At 43.6% G+C, this 17,316-nt stretch overlaps 1 protein-coding gene across 1 annotated transcript in view; it reads right to left on the reverse strand.

Moving 5' to 3' along the window:
• The window catches only part of OBSCN (obscurin, cytoskeletal calmodulin and titin-interacting RhoGEF), a 188,537-nt gene that overhangs the window by 9,253 nt on the left and 161,968 nt on the right, over nucleotides 1-17,316 (reverse strand). The window contains exons 97-111 of the mRNA XM_072851566.1: nucleotides 16,887-17,144; nucleotides 14,317-14,440; nucleotides 13,845-13,978; nucleotides 13,404-13,516; nucleotides 11,343-11,511; nucleotides 10,759-10,840; nucleotides 9,938-10,138; nucleotides 9,297-9,357; nucleotides 8,144-8,221; nucleotides 7,808-7,980; nucleotides 7,232-7,258; nucleotides 6,559-6,711; nucleotides 5,754-5,799; nucleotides 5,101-5,178; nucleotides 554-4,223 (exon numbers count right to left, since the gene is read on the reverse strand). Coding sequence (XP_072707667.1) covers nucleotides 554-4,223; nucleotides 5,101-5,178; nucleotides 5,754-5,799; nucleotides 6,559-6,711; nucleotides 7,232-7,258; nucleotides 7,808-7,980; nucleotides 8,144-8,221; nucleotides 9,297-9,357; nucleotides 9,938-10,138; nucleotides 10,759-10,840; nucleotides 11,343-11,511; nucleotides 13,404-13,516; nucleotides 13,845-13,978; nucleotides 14,317-14,440; nucleotides 16,887-17,144 — 5,367 coding nt within the window. The remainder of the gene's footprint in view (nucleotides 1-553; nucleotides 4,224-5,100; nucleotides 5,179-5,753; nucleotides 5,800-6,558; nucleotides 6,712-7,231; nucleotides 7,259-7,807; nucleotides 7,981-8,143; nucleotides 8,222-9,296; nucleotides 9,358-9,937; nucleotides 10,139-10,758; nucleotides 10,841-11,342; nucleotides 11,512-13,403; nucleotides 13,517-13,844; nucleotides 13,979-14,316; nucleotides 14,441-16,886; nucleotides 17,145-17,316) is intronic.

The raw sequence follows: 17,316 nt of genomic DNA on the forward strand, positions 1-17,316 counted from the left end.
CTGCCATTCACACATAAATAAACTCAGCAGTCACAGGTTTCCTTATTAACAAGCCTTCAGTCAACAGGGAAGGCTATAACAGCTATTACAAACAGAATTATGTCCTGGAAGAAGAGGGCATATCTAGGGATGGCAGAGAAGAAAGGACAGATTCTGTTGTCCAGTGTCATCAACTTAGGTAGCCAGGGTGACTTCACCAACTTCTCCCAGTCACTTTAGCTTTAAAGATTTACCATGGTCAGATGATGACTGCAGAAGAAACTGCAGGAAGGAAAGCATCATCCAGCCCTGACCTGCTTTTGTGCAAACTCAGACAGGGGAATTTAAGCCACTTCCATCAGTAGATTAATCCAGCTGACTCTGCACTGAAGTGAGCCAGTAACAGAGAGCTAGTGGTGAGGCTGAAGACCTCTAATTTCGTAACCTGCCACTGCCAGTTTTGCAATGACGGTCTAACCACAGCCTCAGATATGCTGGGGAAAAAGGAAAAGGCAGATTTAGCAGAGCCCGGTTATAGCAGCAAATCTGTGAAGGCACAGAGTGAAATATTTACCTTCCTCTGCCTCTGGCTCAGGAGATGTCTTTCCTTTTAGGATTCTTGAAATATGGGCCACAGAAGCTTTTACTTTGTTCTTCAGACTCTGCTCCACTGACTGCGACCTTGCATACGGCTTAAAGAGTCCTGGCTTGTTGTAGAAGGAGCTTTTCTGCTTACCACTTGAGTCCTTTTGGGGGCCATACATTTCTTTATGACTCTCTGACCCTTTCCCCATGGCTAATAAGTTAGTTGCCTTTGAATCCTCAGTTATTTCCAAATGGTTCTTCCTGTTCTTGTGCTCTGCCTCTTCTCTGATGCACAGTCTTTTATCCTTATGCAAATGTCCTGCAGGAGGTGACCTTGCCCTTTCACTAAAAGGTATAAACCGTCTACCAGTTGGTTTGGGTGGAGGCTTCCTATAGTTCATAAATTCGAATGGAAAATAGACAATGTCATACAAGTCAGAGAAATTCAAATAGGCAGGCTCTACCTCTGATATGTCAAATTTTGGAGTTCCACTGCCAAGACTGGGTGTTTCATCTGACAGGTCTTTGATTTTCACTAAAGAAACTTCTGGGTGTTTACCAGTGTCCTTGCTCACTGACACTTGACTGGGTCTTTTTCCAGTGTCCAAGCTATCTGTTGAGGAAACGCTCACTTGGCTAGAAGTGGGGCTCTCAAACGCTAAGTCCTCCAGATGCTCACATTCATGAGGAACCGTCTGTGGTCCCTGTCCTTCCAGTACCACTGATTCCTCACTCACGACAAGATAGGGTTCTGCAAGGTCATCCAGCTCAGAGACTTCTCCTCTTTTACCCCCTTGTACAGAAGGGAAGGAGGTGTCTGTGGGTGCTTGGCTACCCGGGCCTTTGTAGGACATCTCTGTGGGAGGAGAGATGTGCTTTCTGCATTCATCCTCACCAGAAACTGACTCTGCCCAAACATTCATCTCTTCAGAGAGGGAAACCATCTCATCCACTAAGCCCTCCAGCACAGCAGACTCCTCATCACTGTAAAAAGAAGACCTGTGATGTGAGAGCTCCTGACTTTGATCCCTGCAGAGCGACAGTGGGACAGTTTTCCTAGCATCACAACTTCCACTTTCTAAGGCAAAGCCTCTACCCTCACCATAAACCTTTGGATGTTCCTCATATTCCAGCTCATAGACTGAAGCTGGAGCAACTTCTGGTTGTGAAGCAGTTAAGACACCTGGAGGCCCACCCTCTGGATCAGCAGAAACTCTGCCACTGGGATAGGCAGCCCTGTGCTGCTCAAACACCTGATGTCCAGCCTTGGGGAAAGGAGCAGGCATAGTCTGTCCAGCTGCTCGGCTTCCACTTGCTGTCACAACAGATCTCACCTCACTGTGAAGTGCTGCCTTGGGATGTTCTTGCTTTTCACTTTCACAGACCGAAGGGAGGCCAGTATTTTGGGAGGACACAGTTCTAGCTGGGTGTCTGCTCTCCAGAACAGCAGGCACCATGCCACTACCTTCAGAAACCTTCCGGGGTTCAGATCCCTCGATTTCAGCCTCATGGGCCAAACTGGGAACAACCTCTGCCACAGCTGAGATTTCGCTCCTCAGAGCAGCAAGCCTCTCCTTGCTGTGAGCTGGCCGTTCCCTTTCAGCCTGCCATGCTCCATCGGAGACCGAAGTTGGCATTGATTTTGGTGGTAGGACTTTTGAAACAAGGAGATGCTCTCCCTTTGGGACGGCTGATGCTGTGTCTACCTGAAGAGGAGCCCTCTTGTGCACTTGGCTTTCACCATCATGGGCTGACAGTGGAGTGATTCCTGTAATACCCGGTCCTTCATCCTCCAGGACAGCAGATCTCACCTCTTTATAGGTCTTCAGCTTCTGATGAGCACCTTCATCAGCTGTGTGCAGAGCAGTTAGGGTACCTGGTCGTTTGCCCACCAAGATGGTAGTTGCTGGAACACTTTGAGCAGGACGTTCCTGACTTTTGTCTTTACATACTGGAAGTGAATCGGCTTCTGTTTGTGGGCCTGTTAAAACAGCAGAGCTTTCATGGTCCATGAGATCAGATTTGGCAACACTATGAGCAGAAATCTTCTCATGTGAATGTTTCTGCCTTTTGTCTTTCCAAGGTGGAACTGGGGCTGTCCTTTTGATAAGCAAACTTCCACTTTTTAGATCTGGATGGATATCAGTACTGTGAGCAGACTCCTGGGGCAGATACGTGCCTCCCTTACTTGTAGGGGCTGACTTAGGGGTGGCCTCTGACTGTGTGAGAGTTGCAATGGACTCTTTGACCTCCTGAAAAGCAGTGTCAGAGGCACTGCCAGGGGAAGATTTACCCTCCGTGCTTTCATGTTTTTGAGCTGATGATGCAATTACATCTGAGCACTGGGCAGTTAGAATGGGGCTTTTGCCTTCCAAATCTTCAACTTCCTCCTCAAGGTAAGTAGCTTTTGACTTCTTCAGTAAATGTTTCCTATTCTCGCTCCCGTGAGGTGACACTGGAAGTCTCTCTAGCTGTTGCACAAAAACAGCCGGGCACCCATTACCCTCACATTGTGTGGAAGGAAGGGGCTGCTCTTCTGAACAATCCTTGCTGGCTGTCCTAAAGTCCTCTTGCTTTGAAGTGTCTACAGAACATCCTTTGCTAGGCCCCGCAGAAATGCTGCAGTGTTCACTGCCTTCAGGGCAACTTTCCTGTGACAATATATCACAGTCTTCTTCCAAAATATCTTGTTCCCTCACTGATCTTGAGGCTCTCAGCCTGTAGTCATCCAGGGAACGGCTTCGGCTAGCACCAGCTATGGCAGGATGTGGTGGTTTCCTTGCAGTGTCAAATGAAGCTGATTTGGTCAAGGAACCAAGCAGACTTTCCCTGTGATCATCTCTGTCATCAGACTTTCCTTCTTCTTCTTCTTCCAGTTCGAACTGCTCTAGAAGGGGTTCACGGAGACCACTGAGGGGCACCTTCGAATATCCAGCTTTCCGGAAAGTCCTTCTGGCTCTGTCCAGGTGCCTTCTGAACTCCCTGCCTGGTGAGGAAGGCCCCCTTGCAGGTAGCTCAGCTGCTTGGCTGTAGAAAGTGCTTTTAATGACACTCTGTCTAGGAACACAGATAGGTGGCTTTTCTGTCCCATCCCCAGCCTTTTCAGTTCTGTCCTTATCAGATAAAAATATGTCTGGTTTTTCTTTCTGACAAGGAAGCAACGTGCTTTCTGTGCATTCAGCTTTCCTCGCTGATGAAGGCTCAGCAGCACTGCTTCTTTGGGACTGCTCTGCTCTTTCATCTCGAAGTCTGGGATGGAGCCCCTCCTCTTTCTCTTTTAAGATACTTGCCATGAGCTCTTCACTTTCTGTAGGTGATTTGTCCCCCACCTCAGCTTTCATTGAAGCATACTTCCTCCTCATGGGTTTTACTGGAGGGATTGAGATTTTGGAGTGCTTCTCTTCACTTGCGTGTTTTGGAGGCTCCTGATGGCTTGGTGCATCAAATATGGACAAGTGCAGTTCGGGAGTAGAGCCAAAGTGCCTCTTCTTGGGGAAATGGGAGTTCTCATTGTCTGAAGAGGAGCCACTGGTACTGGACGAAGTGCTTTCTTCAATAAGATGTCGGGAGATGGCCAGGGAGGTGTTGTCGTGAGTCCTTTCTAGGATTTCTGGGATAGACCGCATTACCAGTATGGATTTATAGCACATCAGAGACCGCTGAAAAGCAAAGCAAAATACAGCGCAATCAGATGGAAACATGGTGGGAGTATGGTAAACCACGCATACCAAAATGAACTTCTGCACTCTTAAATACCACACATTCTAGTTTAATAACACATTGCCACCCTTTTGTACGTATCATCAATCCAGGCCTCATTTGCTCTCCAAGTCTTCCTCTTTTCTCATTCATAGAGGTGAAACTATATTGACTTCAAAGGACATACTTGCTGTTGTGAACGCGAAGCAGGGCCCTGCTTGAGATTTTCAAAGACAATCTGGCCACTCAAAGCATATGCAAAAGAAGTTTTTAACGGAACACATCAGATGAGAGCCTAGCTGGAGTAAATGGCCTTAAATCTGTTGACTGCAGTACAACCTACAGTGACTTAGGCCAACAGAAGACCTACCATACTGTAGGAGGTAGGATTCATCTGCTCTAACTTCTGCCATGTGAGACATCTCGGTTGAAGCTGAGCAGCTGGCCTCCCCTTTACAGCCAACAGAGAGAAACAGGCATCTTCAGAAGGCAATCAATCTGATTATTTTAGAGAACTTCAGGAAAAGAGGAATTTGCTTGGGACCTGTCTATAATTCAGTACTAATTGCAAAGGCAGCTGAATGTACCTAACTTAGACACAACCATGCATCTTACAGGCACCTGCATTAGACCAGATGATTTCCAGGCAGTAAAAGCCTAGATAATTTATTTCTGCCACATCCATCGACCACTCTCTCCTGGGCTTATTCCCCATTCATAGCCCAGCTGAGATCTCTGCTGTGCTCGCTGTCGTAGCCCGATAGACTTTAAAAGATGCAAACGTAATTAAAAATAAATATAACTAAAAAGAACCAACACAGATTAAGGCCAACTCACCTGCCACTTGCTCCGAGCCACAATGAATTTGAGCTGCTTGGTATTAATGAAATGAGCTGCTTCGAGGGGAAGATTATGCTGCCAGGTGGAATGAGAGGAAAATCATTGGTTAAAAAATCCTGACTTTGTTTCCAATAAGTTTTTTTTTAGGATTCCCTCCTTCCAGAATTGTTTAATTTGGGAAAGTTATAATAGACCAAATGCTACAATCCCCTCATGGCTAAATTGTAGACAATCTCAGCTTTTCAATGATAAAAGCAAGCCCTGTTCAATGCATGTCATTAAATTGCCTTTTTTTGGGTTTTTTTGTTAATTTTTAGCTCTTCTCCTTAGCGATTTAAGGCACTGGAATATAAACCATAACTTTGCTCTGCAAAGCCACAGTTTTCTTTCTATACAGACATGTTATAACTGCTCATGACAGTAGTAATCTTTATCTTTTGAAAGGAAAGATATCTTGGCATGTAAACACCAATGTGTCTCCTCTTTCTGGAGAGCCATGCCTGAGCTTCTTTGCAGGACAGAAAGTAGGAGACCAAGAGAGAAAGTAAACCAGAAAATAGTATCAAGCAGCTTTAAGAGCTGCCCCTCCAAAGGTCTCTTCCAACCTCAATATTTTTAATGACTCTACTAAAGAACCAGGACAAACTTACCGTGAACCACTTGTGGGAAAGACAGTCCAAAGCACTAGGCCTGGCTCTGATAAGAGAAAAGGTCACCATTTTAGTAGCAAGTCACCTCCAACAGCAACCACAAGATCTTCCTGAAGGTGCCTGCTTCATGCAGATACACGCATACACTTTTGTGTATGTCCTCAGGCTGCTGTTTTAGAGCTGAGAAGCCAAACAAGACAGGCAGAGGCTTTCAACCCAAGGTTTCCTTCCCTTGAGGTGAAACGATCCTCCTTTTTCAGTTTGAGACTCCCTGCAGATCCTCAGGAAGACCCCATGGCACTCTGCAGGGAGCCTGTTCAAGGGCATCGAGAGCAGCTCTAAGAGTGACTTTGACTCTTTAGGTGGCCAGAGCAAAAATAGGTTTGGCAGCAGGCAGAAAGAATAGAGATGAAATTAAAAAGCAAGTGCCTGCAAACATACCTTCAAGCCACCTTCTGTTTTTGAAAGTACTTAACGAATGTGGTTAATATTATTTAATTCTCGCATAACTCCCTCTATACCAGTCCTTGCTCTTCCCACTTATCTATGTCATTTCAGAAACTCATCTGCCTGGAGGAATCAGGGAGTAAGGACACGACCATACCAGAAATAGGCCAATTTGGCAAGTTGCTAAGTTGTGTTTTGGTTAATGGGGAATAATAAGGAAGAATTAGGGCATAATGCACCACATCTCACTCAGCTTTCTACTTTTCAAAACAACCACAGCTCTGATGAGCTGAGATCTGCCTGCTGAGACACCAACATCTTTGCACACTGGCTGTAGGAAGCACAAAAGTGCACTCACTTGGGGTGCTGCTGCAGGATCCCTTTCATAAAGTCCTTTGCATCTTCACTCAAGTGAACAAAACCAGGAATGGTCCATGAAATTTCCCCGTTCTGGATATTTAGAAGGGTTCCTCTGTCATTCTCCCCAGCAAATGGAGACTTGCACGTTAGGCTTGTTTGTTGAACACCGTAAAATAAAAGGAGACAGACTTTAGACTTTTATTTGCTGTTCAAATGACAGAAGCACAAATGCTTACATGGGGCTTTAAAATGCTTGAGGGACTCCATGTGTGGGACTTGCAATGCTTGTGAGCAGTGCGTCCACTAACAGAGCATCTTTCACCTCAGCATTACATGGCACTTAACTGAATTATTTATCCCTGTATCACAGATAAGGAATTAAGGGTTTGATTTTGCACAGCTACAGTATGGTGTTGGCTAAAACATGCAAGGGGAAGACTGAACCTCATCCAGCGCTCTCATCGCTAACTGCAAGGAGAGCAGCTGCCAGGTCTTCAAGCAGGGACAATGTCTTCAACCAGGAAAGAGTGAGTAAAGGAGAAAACCACAAAAGAAATTGCCCTCATTATAGAAGGACTCAATGCTTCACTCAGATCCCTCACTTGAAGGTACTGGAGGGCTCTGACTGGCAAAGGGATATTGAATGAGTCTTTCCAAGAAGATTTATTTACCTTAAATACGTGATGACTCCAACAGCCCTGAGGAGAGAGGGAACACAAATGTCAGGTGTTCGTCACAATTTCTCCATCCTTCTCAAGCACACAGCCCCTTTTCCTGCCACTAGACACCCTGGCACAGTAAGATCACCTCCTTCTCCTCACCTTTCCAAGGAAAATAAATCCCCAAAGCTACTGTTTTCACCCTTCAATTTTTTTCCCTTCAACATTTTTTAAAGTTGTTGTCAAGTAATCCTCTATTGTTAAAGCACAGGTAGAGGAGAAGACTCAAAATACTTTTTTTGAGTTTGTTTGCCTTTACTAGAAAGCCCCTTAGGATCATTCTCCCTAGTTGCTGCCTCTAATAAAGATCATCTTCTCTAAGATGGTCCTTCGCATTAATTAGCTGTTGGAGTCCAATTATGGGTGAACAAAATAGACAGAAGGAGCTCTAAAGAGCCCTGATGGATTTTGGATTCTCAGTGTTCACTTTCAGTTTCCTGTGTTATTATCACTACTCCATTTATTTATTAACAATAAATGGAAATTCAGGCTGTCTAGGGCAAGCTTTTTAGAAAGATGACAGTTTACCAGATATCGGTTGCTTTTGACACTGGTGACTGAGAAACAATTTCTGGGGCAACGAACTCCGGAGACCCGTATTTGCTGAACTGAGGCTCAAAGGGCGTGATCTTCTGAGCAAATCCGAAGTCACAGAGCTTAAGGTCTTCCCTTTCAGGATAAACCATGAGGATATTCAGTGGCTAGTAAATGAAATAAAATAAAAGGGAGACATATTTTTCTTGAGACATTTTTCTTGAAAGCAGGCAATATTTTCAGTTGTAAGTAAGAATAATTCAAATAGAGAACGCCCATTCCCTGACCAACAAGAGGCTACAATAAGCTAGACCTGCCATTGCACATTACCTTAATGTCCAAATGAAGGACGTTGTTGTCATGAAGATATTTGATTCCTTCCAAAATTTGCTTGATATACAATTTGACCTAAAAATTAAATCAATTATTGAACAATTATTAAACATTAATAGTAAATAAGAGGGTCCCTGATTCTAATTAACATTTTTAATATGTGAGAGAGGGAGAGATTGAACTAGAAATACTTTTAAAACTAGAATGAACTTCTTATACTAGTCTTGCAGTTGAAATAAGACGTGAACCAAACATTACCTTGTGGAATGCTGTGCCTTGTGTGTGACCACGTTGCCCTGCTGGAGCCTTCTATATGTGAAAAAGCCCTTACTTCAAAAAAACAACCCTACAAATATGCAAATAAGAGATACAGAAATCCTCAAGTTTGATGAACCTTATCAGCTGTCTAACTCAAACTCAGCTCTGGCTTGGTGTAAATCAGGCAAACACTTTTAAAACACAAATACATTTTGACATTATGTTGTAAACCTATTTTCTTGACCATATGTAGATCCAATCTGACCACGACTGAACAAGGAGTGAAGATTTACAGCTAGCTTCAGCTTTGGAAGTCCTCTACCTTTGACATTTTATAGTGTTAGCTGACATTTGATCTTTAAAGATGCCTTCCAACCCAAACCATATTTCCCCCTGAGTATTTCTAAGAAAAATCAATTCTACCAATAAATATGGGACACCTGGCTACTAGATGGGAGATGTGAAACATTTTGAACTTTGAGTACCAAGCATCTCAAAAAAATCCTTAGAAACCGTAATTTCAGCCCTTAGTTTGGAGACTGAAAGGGAGTGGATAGAAGTACAGTTGCAAGGGGATAAAGCGTTATTAAGCAAGTGAAGGTACAGGAGCTCCAGGTGACAGAGAGCAAAGAAATGTTGATAATAGAGCAAATATCATCTGTATTAGGCTGAATGCAATGCTGGTGGTTAAAACCACTGGCTGTTTCTAGTTATTCCCCGAAGAAACTCAACTTAGTAATGAAACCTGATGGGAACACATTTTAAAGGCTGATTCTGTTTTGACAGATTATCACTGGTTCAAAGACATTCCTCATATTCAAAAAGGAAAATGCAGCTGGAAGGTACTCTAGTGGTACCCAACGACTCTGGACTTTCAAATGAGAAAGATTACCTCTGCTTCAGTGACAACACTCTTCTTGAATAAACGATCAAGGAGCTCTTCACTGGAGCATCTGACAACGGCATTAAGGGAAAACAGAATTACAGTTAAATGCTTATTTTTACTTTGTAACCACCTCTATCCAGGTAACAGCAGAATTCATGAGGTGATCTCAGGCATCGTGATGTACGTGTAATTCAATAAAGTCTCTTTTACAGCAGCGTCCTTCTTACAGAATTGGGCTGCTCTAAACCTGTGCTCCCTACAAGCAGGAGCATGCTATTGCTTGTGCTAAAATCTACCTGTTGGCTATGGGCTTTTCTGCTCTGCACTGCATTTTCCTGGTACTCACTCAGACTGGATCTCATGGAAACAGAGTCCTTCACTTCCAGACATTTTAGAAAAGAGTTTTGGTGCTTAACAACTTATTCACACTTGTATATAAAGTATCAGGATGTTTCCTAAAACAGCAGAAACATAGTACTTCAGTGAAGATCTCCCAGAGCTATGCTATCCTGCAGTCCAGAGAAAGATTGTGCGAGACCTTTTATCTCAGGCAAAACTTAAAAATGATTAATTGCTTAGTTATTTAATAAATGAGATCTCCCTAGTACTTCCCAGCCTCCTCAGACAAGCAGCACAGAAAAGGATACAACTCCAGAATCAAAATCAGCGTTTTCCGCGTTTCAAACTGGTCCAGGAGCCTGGTAATTCTGTCATGGGACAGAGAGGCAAGAATATCCCTCTCCTGATGCGCTCGAGCCTTCGTTTTGCTTCGTAGAGGTATGAATTTGGCCGCACAAGACACTCTGTTCCCTTTGTGTACAACTCGTTTCACAAAGCTGAAGCAGCCCCTGTGTAAAAATCAAAGGACAAGCCCTGCTCAGGCTTGGTTCAAAGCCCTCTGCACAGCAGGTGTAGACCTTTCCACGTCCCAGCCTTTGACAGCTCCCTACTGCTCAGGGCTTAAATTCTCCAACATAAAAAGGTCATTTCCCTGTATGTGAGGTGCTATTGCCCTCTCCTGGCTGTCTCCAAAACTGAGCAACGAGTTCACATCGAGGGAAAAGCTGGTTCAGGAGATAGAGCCTTGTGCTGACAAAGGCTGATGCTCTTGGGTCCCTTGGACGGACATGGTGCTTGTGCATACGTCGCTATGGGCTTGTGATGCTAACATTGCCAAGAAGCCATACCTGGGCACCTATCCGGCCAGACTTTGGCTGGTGTTTTTCTGGTTGGAGCTAGCTGGAGCTATGGGCTGTATGGACTCTCCCATCCTCTGTCAGAAACCTCAGGAAAGTGTTTCCAGCACACCTGCAATGGGGTGACCTCCCACTTCTGCCAGTACTTTCACCTTTTCAGACTTTTCCACAGCTGGGCCCAACTCTGCCTCTGGTTACACATGCTCAGCAGCTCAGATGGGCAATTAGATATTCTCCGGCAGTGATGCTATAAAGTTGGAAAATTCATTTACCTTCCAATCTCCTGCTTAACCTCATAAACGGAATGGAGCTTTCTCCTGGTGGCCACTTTCTTTGCTGCTTGGTCTTTCTTAGCTTTGGAAATGAAGGAAAATATAAGTGTTAATATTCAGACAACAATGCCTTGCTAATAGTGTGCAAAGTTATTACAGGACAATTTAAGGCAGAAAAAATTACAAGGGTCTTCTAAACTTCTGCACAAAATTAAGTGGAGCTGTTTGATGACAGAACCTGTCAATATGAACTTTGGGGCTGCATCTTCACCTGACATAAATCAGAAGAGCCAGGCTAAAGAGCAGAACACCACCAGAGACGTGGCCCCACTTATTTCTGTGGCCCATTGTATCAGTTCGTCATGTAGTCTGAAGCAGAGGAAAAAAAAAAAAAATCTCATTTGTATATATATGTAGGTCATTAGATCATTTGCTCTTATACTGTATCCTGCCATGCTGGTAATACACAAATGCTATGCAGGAATATAGAGCAGATACCATATGGGTACCAGAAGATGACTGCAACAGAGTACATATTGCAATGGCTATGGAAGCAACTCCTGCAGCTGAAGGAGTGACATTACCTTCATGTACGATAAGCTCTGCTTTGCACAAAACCTCCCCTCCTGCATTTTTGGCAACACAGGTATAAACACCACCATCTTCGGAGACAGCATTGTCCACCACTAAGAAATATGTTGTTCCTTCCTTCCCTTGATGGATTCTGCTGCTGTCTGTCAGCAATGAAGTGCCCTGAAAGAATGAAATGACATTTTGGCACTGGAAAAACCAAGACGAAAACAGATGTTTCTTCTCTTCAAGAAATGAGATACAGAAGCAGAGCTACAACACAGACCGTTTAGGCTAGCAAATCTCACTAACAAAATGGTGGCTGAAGAAGTCCCCCATGTCTGTTTCTCTGCTTCTACATGGCCCAATAACATTTTTGTTTCATAATCCATTCATAGGAATACAGGCTTGGGAGGGATCACCAGGGCTGTGCGGTTTATTCTTCAGCTCTCCCAGCACACCGTGCCTGAGCAGTCAGCCCAGGGAGCACGAGGATCAGCTGCTTTGCTCCTGCCTGGTCTCCAGCTTGTGCTGACACTTGTGCTACTTAATATATTCATAAATGCTATGAAAGAAGGGACAGGAGGAAGTGTGTGTGACACAGAGAGCAGATTATGAAGATTTGCAAAAGGACCTTACGAGACCGCCTGTCTGGGCAGTAAAATGCCAGATAAATGTATATAATACAATAAACGTTAAGTGATGCAACCCTATTCCCCCACACGAAATGTCGGTCTCTGAGCTGTTCCTTATTACACTGGCGCAAAACTTCGAGTTACAGTAGATGACTCCATGGCAGCATGACCTCAGTGCTTGGCGGCAGTCAAAAAGTACCAGATGTTAGAAATTATTAGGCAAGAAATGAAGAATAAAACAGAAACCATCATCTTATAAATCCTTGGTTTGCCCAGGGTGTGGTACTGTTGCAGCGATGTTCTTTCTGTAACAGCTTCCAGATGAGGATTGACAGAGCAAGTTGGGGCTCTTCAGCCTGGAAGGGAGGCTCTAGCAATACGACACGATAGAGCTGTACAGAATTATGAATAGCCTAGTGAGTGGGCAGGGATTAACTTTTCCTGGTACAAGATGCAAGAGCCAACCCATGAAGCTTGTGGTAAATATGTACAGAACAGCCAAAAAGAGGTGGCACTTCAGGCAGCGTACTGGCATTGGGTTGAAGTCCTTGACAAAGGATGCTGCCCATGCAAGATGTTTGCATGGGTGCAAGAGGAGACTAGATAAGCACGTGGAGAGCTTTACTGTGGGTTAGTAAATAGATAAAAGTTCAGCTAGCTTGCGATAACTCTGAGCTGAAAATGTCAGAGATTGCAAGAATATTAACAGGGTGTATCATATATTCTTGCCTTGTTCTTATTCTTTCCAAGGTGTTCAGGTGCGTGCATGTGCATGTGTGTGCATAGGAGGGTGTTCTTTGCATTTTTGCTTGTTCTTTAAGGTTATTTTATTTGTCTAAGTAGTTCATCCTTGCACTTCCCATACAGAAAAGAAAAAAAGGAATAAAACTTGTGTGTACAAAACAGTTAGACAGAAGAGTTATAGACAATCATTATCGAACAACACTGGCTTATTTCAGGGGCATGACAATATTTTGAGGAATAATAAATTATTCCTCCTTCCTTTCTATGGGATATTCATTGTCGTTTGTCACACTCATTTTACCAATTAGCTGCAGAAAAGATACAGAGCCTGGAAGTCACATTGACAATTGGAATAAACCACTCTTAATCCCATCCCTGACCCCAAAACTGCAACACACATCTGGGTGGCTCTCAGGCAGGAACCAATCTCCCTTCCTGCCCATCTTGGTCCCCAAAAACATCTTGGTTGCCCTTTCTGCGAAAGGAGCCACAGTGACACTGGAGACAGCACAGGGCGAGATGCATGGTTGGTGGTTCCAGTGAGAACTGCAGCTGGTTCAACAAAGCCTACAGATATGACCCAGAATCAGTGTAAGAAGTGTGGGATGACAGAGCAAAAGAAATTCCCTGCAGAAGTACTGTATTACAGTCCTTTCTGTGGTCCTCACTCTCAGCCAGAGAAAAGCCTGCACTTACCTTAAACCATAAGACAGTAGGCTGAGGGGTTCCTTCAATGACTGCCTGAAATTTGGCACACTCCCCAGAATTCACCTGCACATCCTCTATTGTCACTTGCATATAGGGAGGACCTGGTGAGACACAAGGGTTTGCTGCATGCACAAAACCATAACTTTATTCATAGTGTGCTGATGTAGGTTGAGTTACTCAAAAGGGATTTATAGGACTGGCCATTTAGGATATAACATTAGCTTAATGTCAAATCAAGAGACATCACAGCAATATATTTGGGTTGCTTTATACTGGCATTACTTTTAGTAATGTTACTCTTTGTTTAATAAACAGTTACCGCTCAAGAAATGGAAGTATTTAAAAAAAACAGTCATCAGGAGTTATTACCAAAAGAGAAGACAATGACAATCATGCAATGTGGGAAAGGGAAACAAGGTTCATTCTTACTTGTTGGGGTCTTCTCCTCGGTCTTATACACACAAGTTCTTTCTGTGGTCTCAATATAAACTTCACTGTGTACATCCCAGACCACATCTCCTTCTCTTCTGTACCAGTCTCCTGCCCCCGCGGCTGGTGATGTTCTTTCATGAAGACCAAGAAAAAAGATCATTAGATAGTCACATACAACTACAGAGATAAAGGATTACACCCTACCATTGATCTGTGTGTTTAACCACCAGACAAATAATTATTTCCTTAAAATTAATACAGGAATAATTTTATTTTGGGGGAATTAATTTCTCTCCAACCTTTTCTATCCTTCTTGCACAATGCATGTGTGAACAGGATTCTAAAAATAATAACAAACCTACAAGAATCAGTTTAAGTCACCACCTGCTTCCTCCACCACAGAGGACTTGCTTTTCTTGCAATGAAGTCTGCCACATTCACAAATCTGTATATTGAGATGGGTATTTACCTGGTAATAGGAACAGTGTGCTCCTGAGTGCTTTCATCTCCAGCAGCTGTCTCTTCACGGGAAGGACCGGGGCTGGGCTTTGGCACACTTGGTTCTTCAGCTGGAATCTGCCTTTGTGCTTTGTCTGGCAGCAGAAATAGGGCAAGTTAGACACATCACCTATGACGGCACACCTGAAACCCAGAGCAAACCTTTGGGGCCATCTCTAGTCTTGCCTTGTGTCAGAACCGAGTCTGTCTGACCTTAGCTGAGTGCAATCACTGAAACTAAGAGGAGAATTTGGCCCTTTTGAGAAGGCCACACGAAGCCAAGGGCTTGAGTAACATCAGAGAGACTGAACAGTGGCACATTGCTGGGTGGGCAAAACTAACTTTTCTGTAAGGAAACACACACAGACAAAAATAGGAAAGGCCGTCAGTAGGGACAAGAAGAAATAGGATGACTGGAAGGATAGTGTGAGTTCAATACATCCTTTATAGGAGATAACGTAACTGTGTTTGAGTTCCAGCTCATGGCTATGATGAAATCATAGAATCGTATAGGTTGGAAAAGATCCTTAAGATCATCGAGTCCAACCGTTAACCTAACACTACAAAGTCCACCACTAAACCATGTCCCTAAGCGCCATGTCTACGCATCTTTTAAATACCTCCAGGGATGCCCAGCATTAGCTTCGTACACACGAATGCTTCAATTAAACTTTGTGTTATGAGAACAGTTCTTGACTCACTCACACAATCACAGACAGTATCAGTGAAATGAGTAAGCTTACATCAATGTAAAAGTGGCAGTCAAGGCAGGACCTGGCTGGGGGTACAACTAATATGGAGATAATAAGGAGGTATGCTAATATGGAGGACCTGGTGATGTTACAACGTCAGCATTGGTACACCTCCACTAAGTTCTTTGAAAATTTCCTTGTACAACTCTTAAGTTACACCAGAACAAGGTTTGACATCTTGGGCTTATAGGAACAAGGAAATAAAAAGATTGATGTGTCAAAAGTGAAGCTTGGTGGCAGTTCAGGTATTGTTCTTATTTTGTTATTAATTATTTTATCAGATATATCTTCAAAAAATGGTTTGATCTTCCATTCCAAAAGTATCTGATTGTCTTTTGATATTGACCATTGGAGTTACCCCACAGGATAAGTGCATCATCTCCTTTTTCATCTGAGGTTAAATCAAGAGGAGTCTTCTCCCCAGCAGGGAGGGCCTTTTTGGGGAGCACTCTAGGGATGTTTGGTACTGGCTGGTTTTGGAAAAAAGCAGCAGTTTCTAGAAATCACATAAACCAGCTCTATTGGGATGGCAAACATGGTTATTCAAGGCATTACTGGCAGGGTCAGAGATCCCAGGTTGGTGGGATTGTGCTTTCCTATTGCCAGCACTGTTGAAGTATTTGCCTTCTTTTTATTCAAAGCATGTGATCATAGGGACAGTTGTCAAGTCTCCATCTTAGTAACATAATTCCCCATATTAATAACACATTTAGTTTTCTCACATGGAAAGACCGCAAAACCATCTCATTCACTATTCTATTATCTCTGTAGTTATGACTAAGGAAATAATCTGCTAGTTGACATTTTACTTATGATTTTTGATTCATCCTGCTTCACCAGAGGATTACTTTCACAGATTATTTCCTACTAGAAAGGAAAAAAGGTTTAAAGGCCTGTCATTTTTTAATGAATTATTTTGGGTCTGATTCCGTGAAACGCTTCTATCCTCATTAAGTTTTAGGCAAGAACATCTTTTTTTTTTAAACAGCATCTGGAGTCTGAGGGCTGAAGGCTACTTGACGTTGTCCTTTTAAGTTGACACTGGTGGAAGACAGTTACTTGGACTTGACACAGAGACAGCTTAGACAAGTTATTATGGCAGAAACAGAAGGAAGAGAGGAAGGGTTGCCACTTATTCGTGTTCTGTTTAAGAACAATGCAAAGACAAAAGACTTGTTCTCCTGGCAAGACACAGTCACACACATCATTGGTTTTAATCACATGGGAAACGTTAAGGAGTCTATCAAGGCTCCAGGGCCAGTGAAATGCAGGTGAACCTGATGTACCCAACATCCTAGAAAGTCTCCAACAGTTGATACAGGGGTGTTAACACATTTCCAGCTTGTTTATAGCAAACAATAAAAGAAAAGCAACTTCCCTTACCCACCCCACCAAACTGAAAAACAAATGACTTCTATAAATGTAAAGGAGGGATCCCACTCTCCCTTCTCCCCCAAAAAAAACCTGAAGCAAGTCCAGGGTCAAAAGCCCAAAGGTGGAAAAATTCCCCTATCCCCCCATTTTGGGCAGGTGATGAACCAAACTCTACTTCAGACACAGTTTTCAAACACACCCTATTCCTAGAAAGATCTGCTCCAAACTTGTGTCCAACCTAATCCCAACCCACAGCCCCATGTTTCTTTGGGTCTGAATGTCCTCTCTTAATCTTCAACCGCTCAAAACACAACAAAACAGAAAAGTGAGGGAAAAAGTATCATTATTGGCGTGTTCAATATTTTTGTCTCTCTTGACTCCCATGGCACATTTTCTAGATTCATGCTAAACCTACCATGCCTTCCAGCAGTCTGGGTTTGGGTACTGGCTTCATGAACTAGCACAGAGGGCCCAGCTGCTGTTTCTGAGTGGTCTGAAGGAACAGACCCAGGAAGACCAAGGCCACCGGCTCCTCCTCGCATGCCCGGGGGAAGAGTCACCAGCAGTGACGCTGAGTCCACGAGTTTCTTTAGAGCTGTCTTGATCTCCTTATCAGCACGCTGAAGCGAGGCCTGGACAGAGGTCTCCATCTCTGACTGCGGGGAAGTCTTTCCTACAGACAAGAAGAACAGCTTTTCTCTCTTCAGGGTAAAAAGAAAATATCACATCATCCAACCCATGGAAATATTTGCAATCGTATCATTGTCCCCTCCTAGAGCAGAGACCTGATGCAGAAATGCTTATTCCAGCAAGAGGGAATGTAGCTAAGACTTAAAATAAGAAGG

This window comes from Ciconia boyciana, chromosome 2, assembly GCF_034638445.1.
Source record: "Ciconia boyciana chromosome 2, ASM3463844v1, whole genome shotgun sequence".
Classification (NCBI taxonomy): domain Eukaryota; kingdom Metazoa; phylum Chordata; class Aves; order Ciconiiformes; family Ciconiidae; genus Ciconia; species Ciconia boyciana.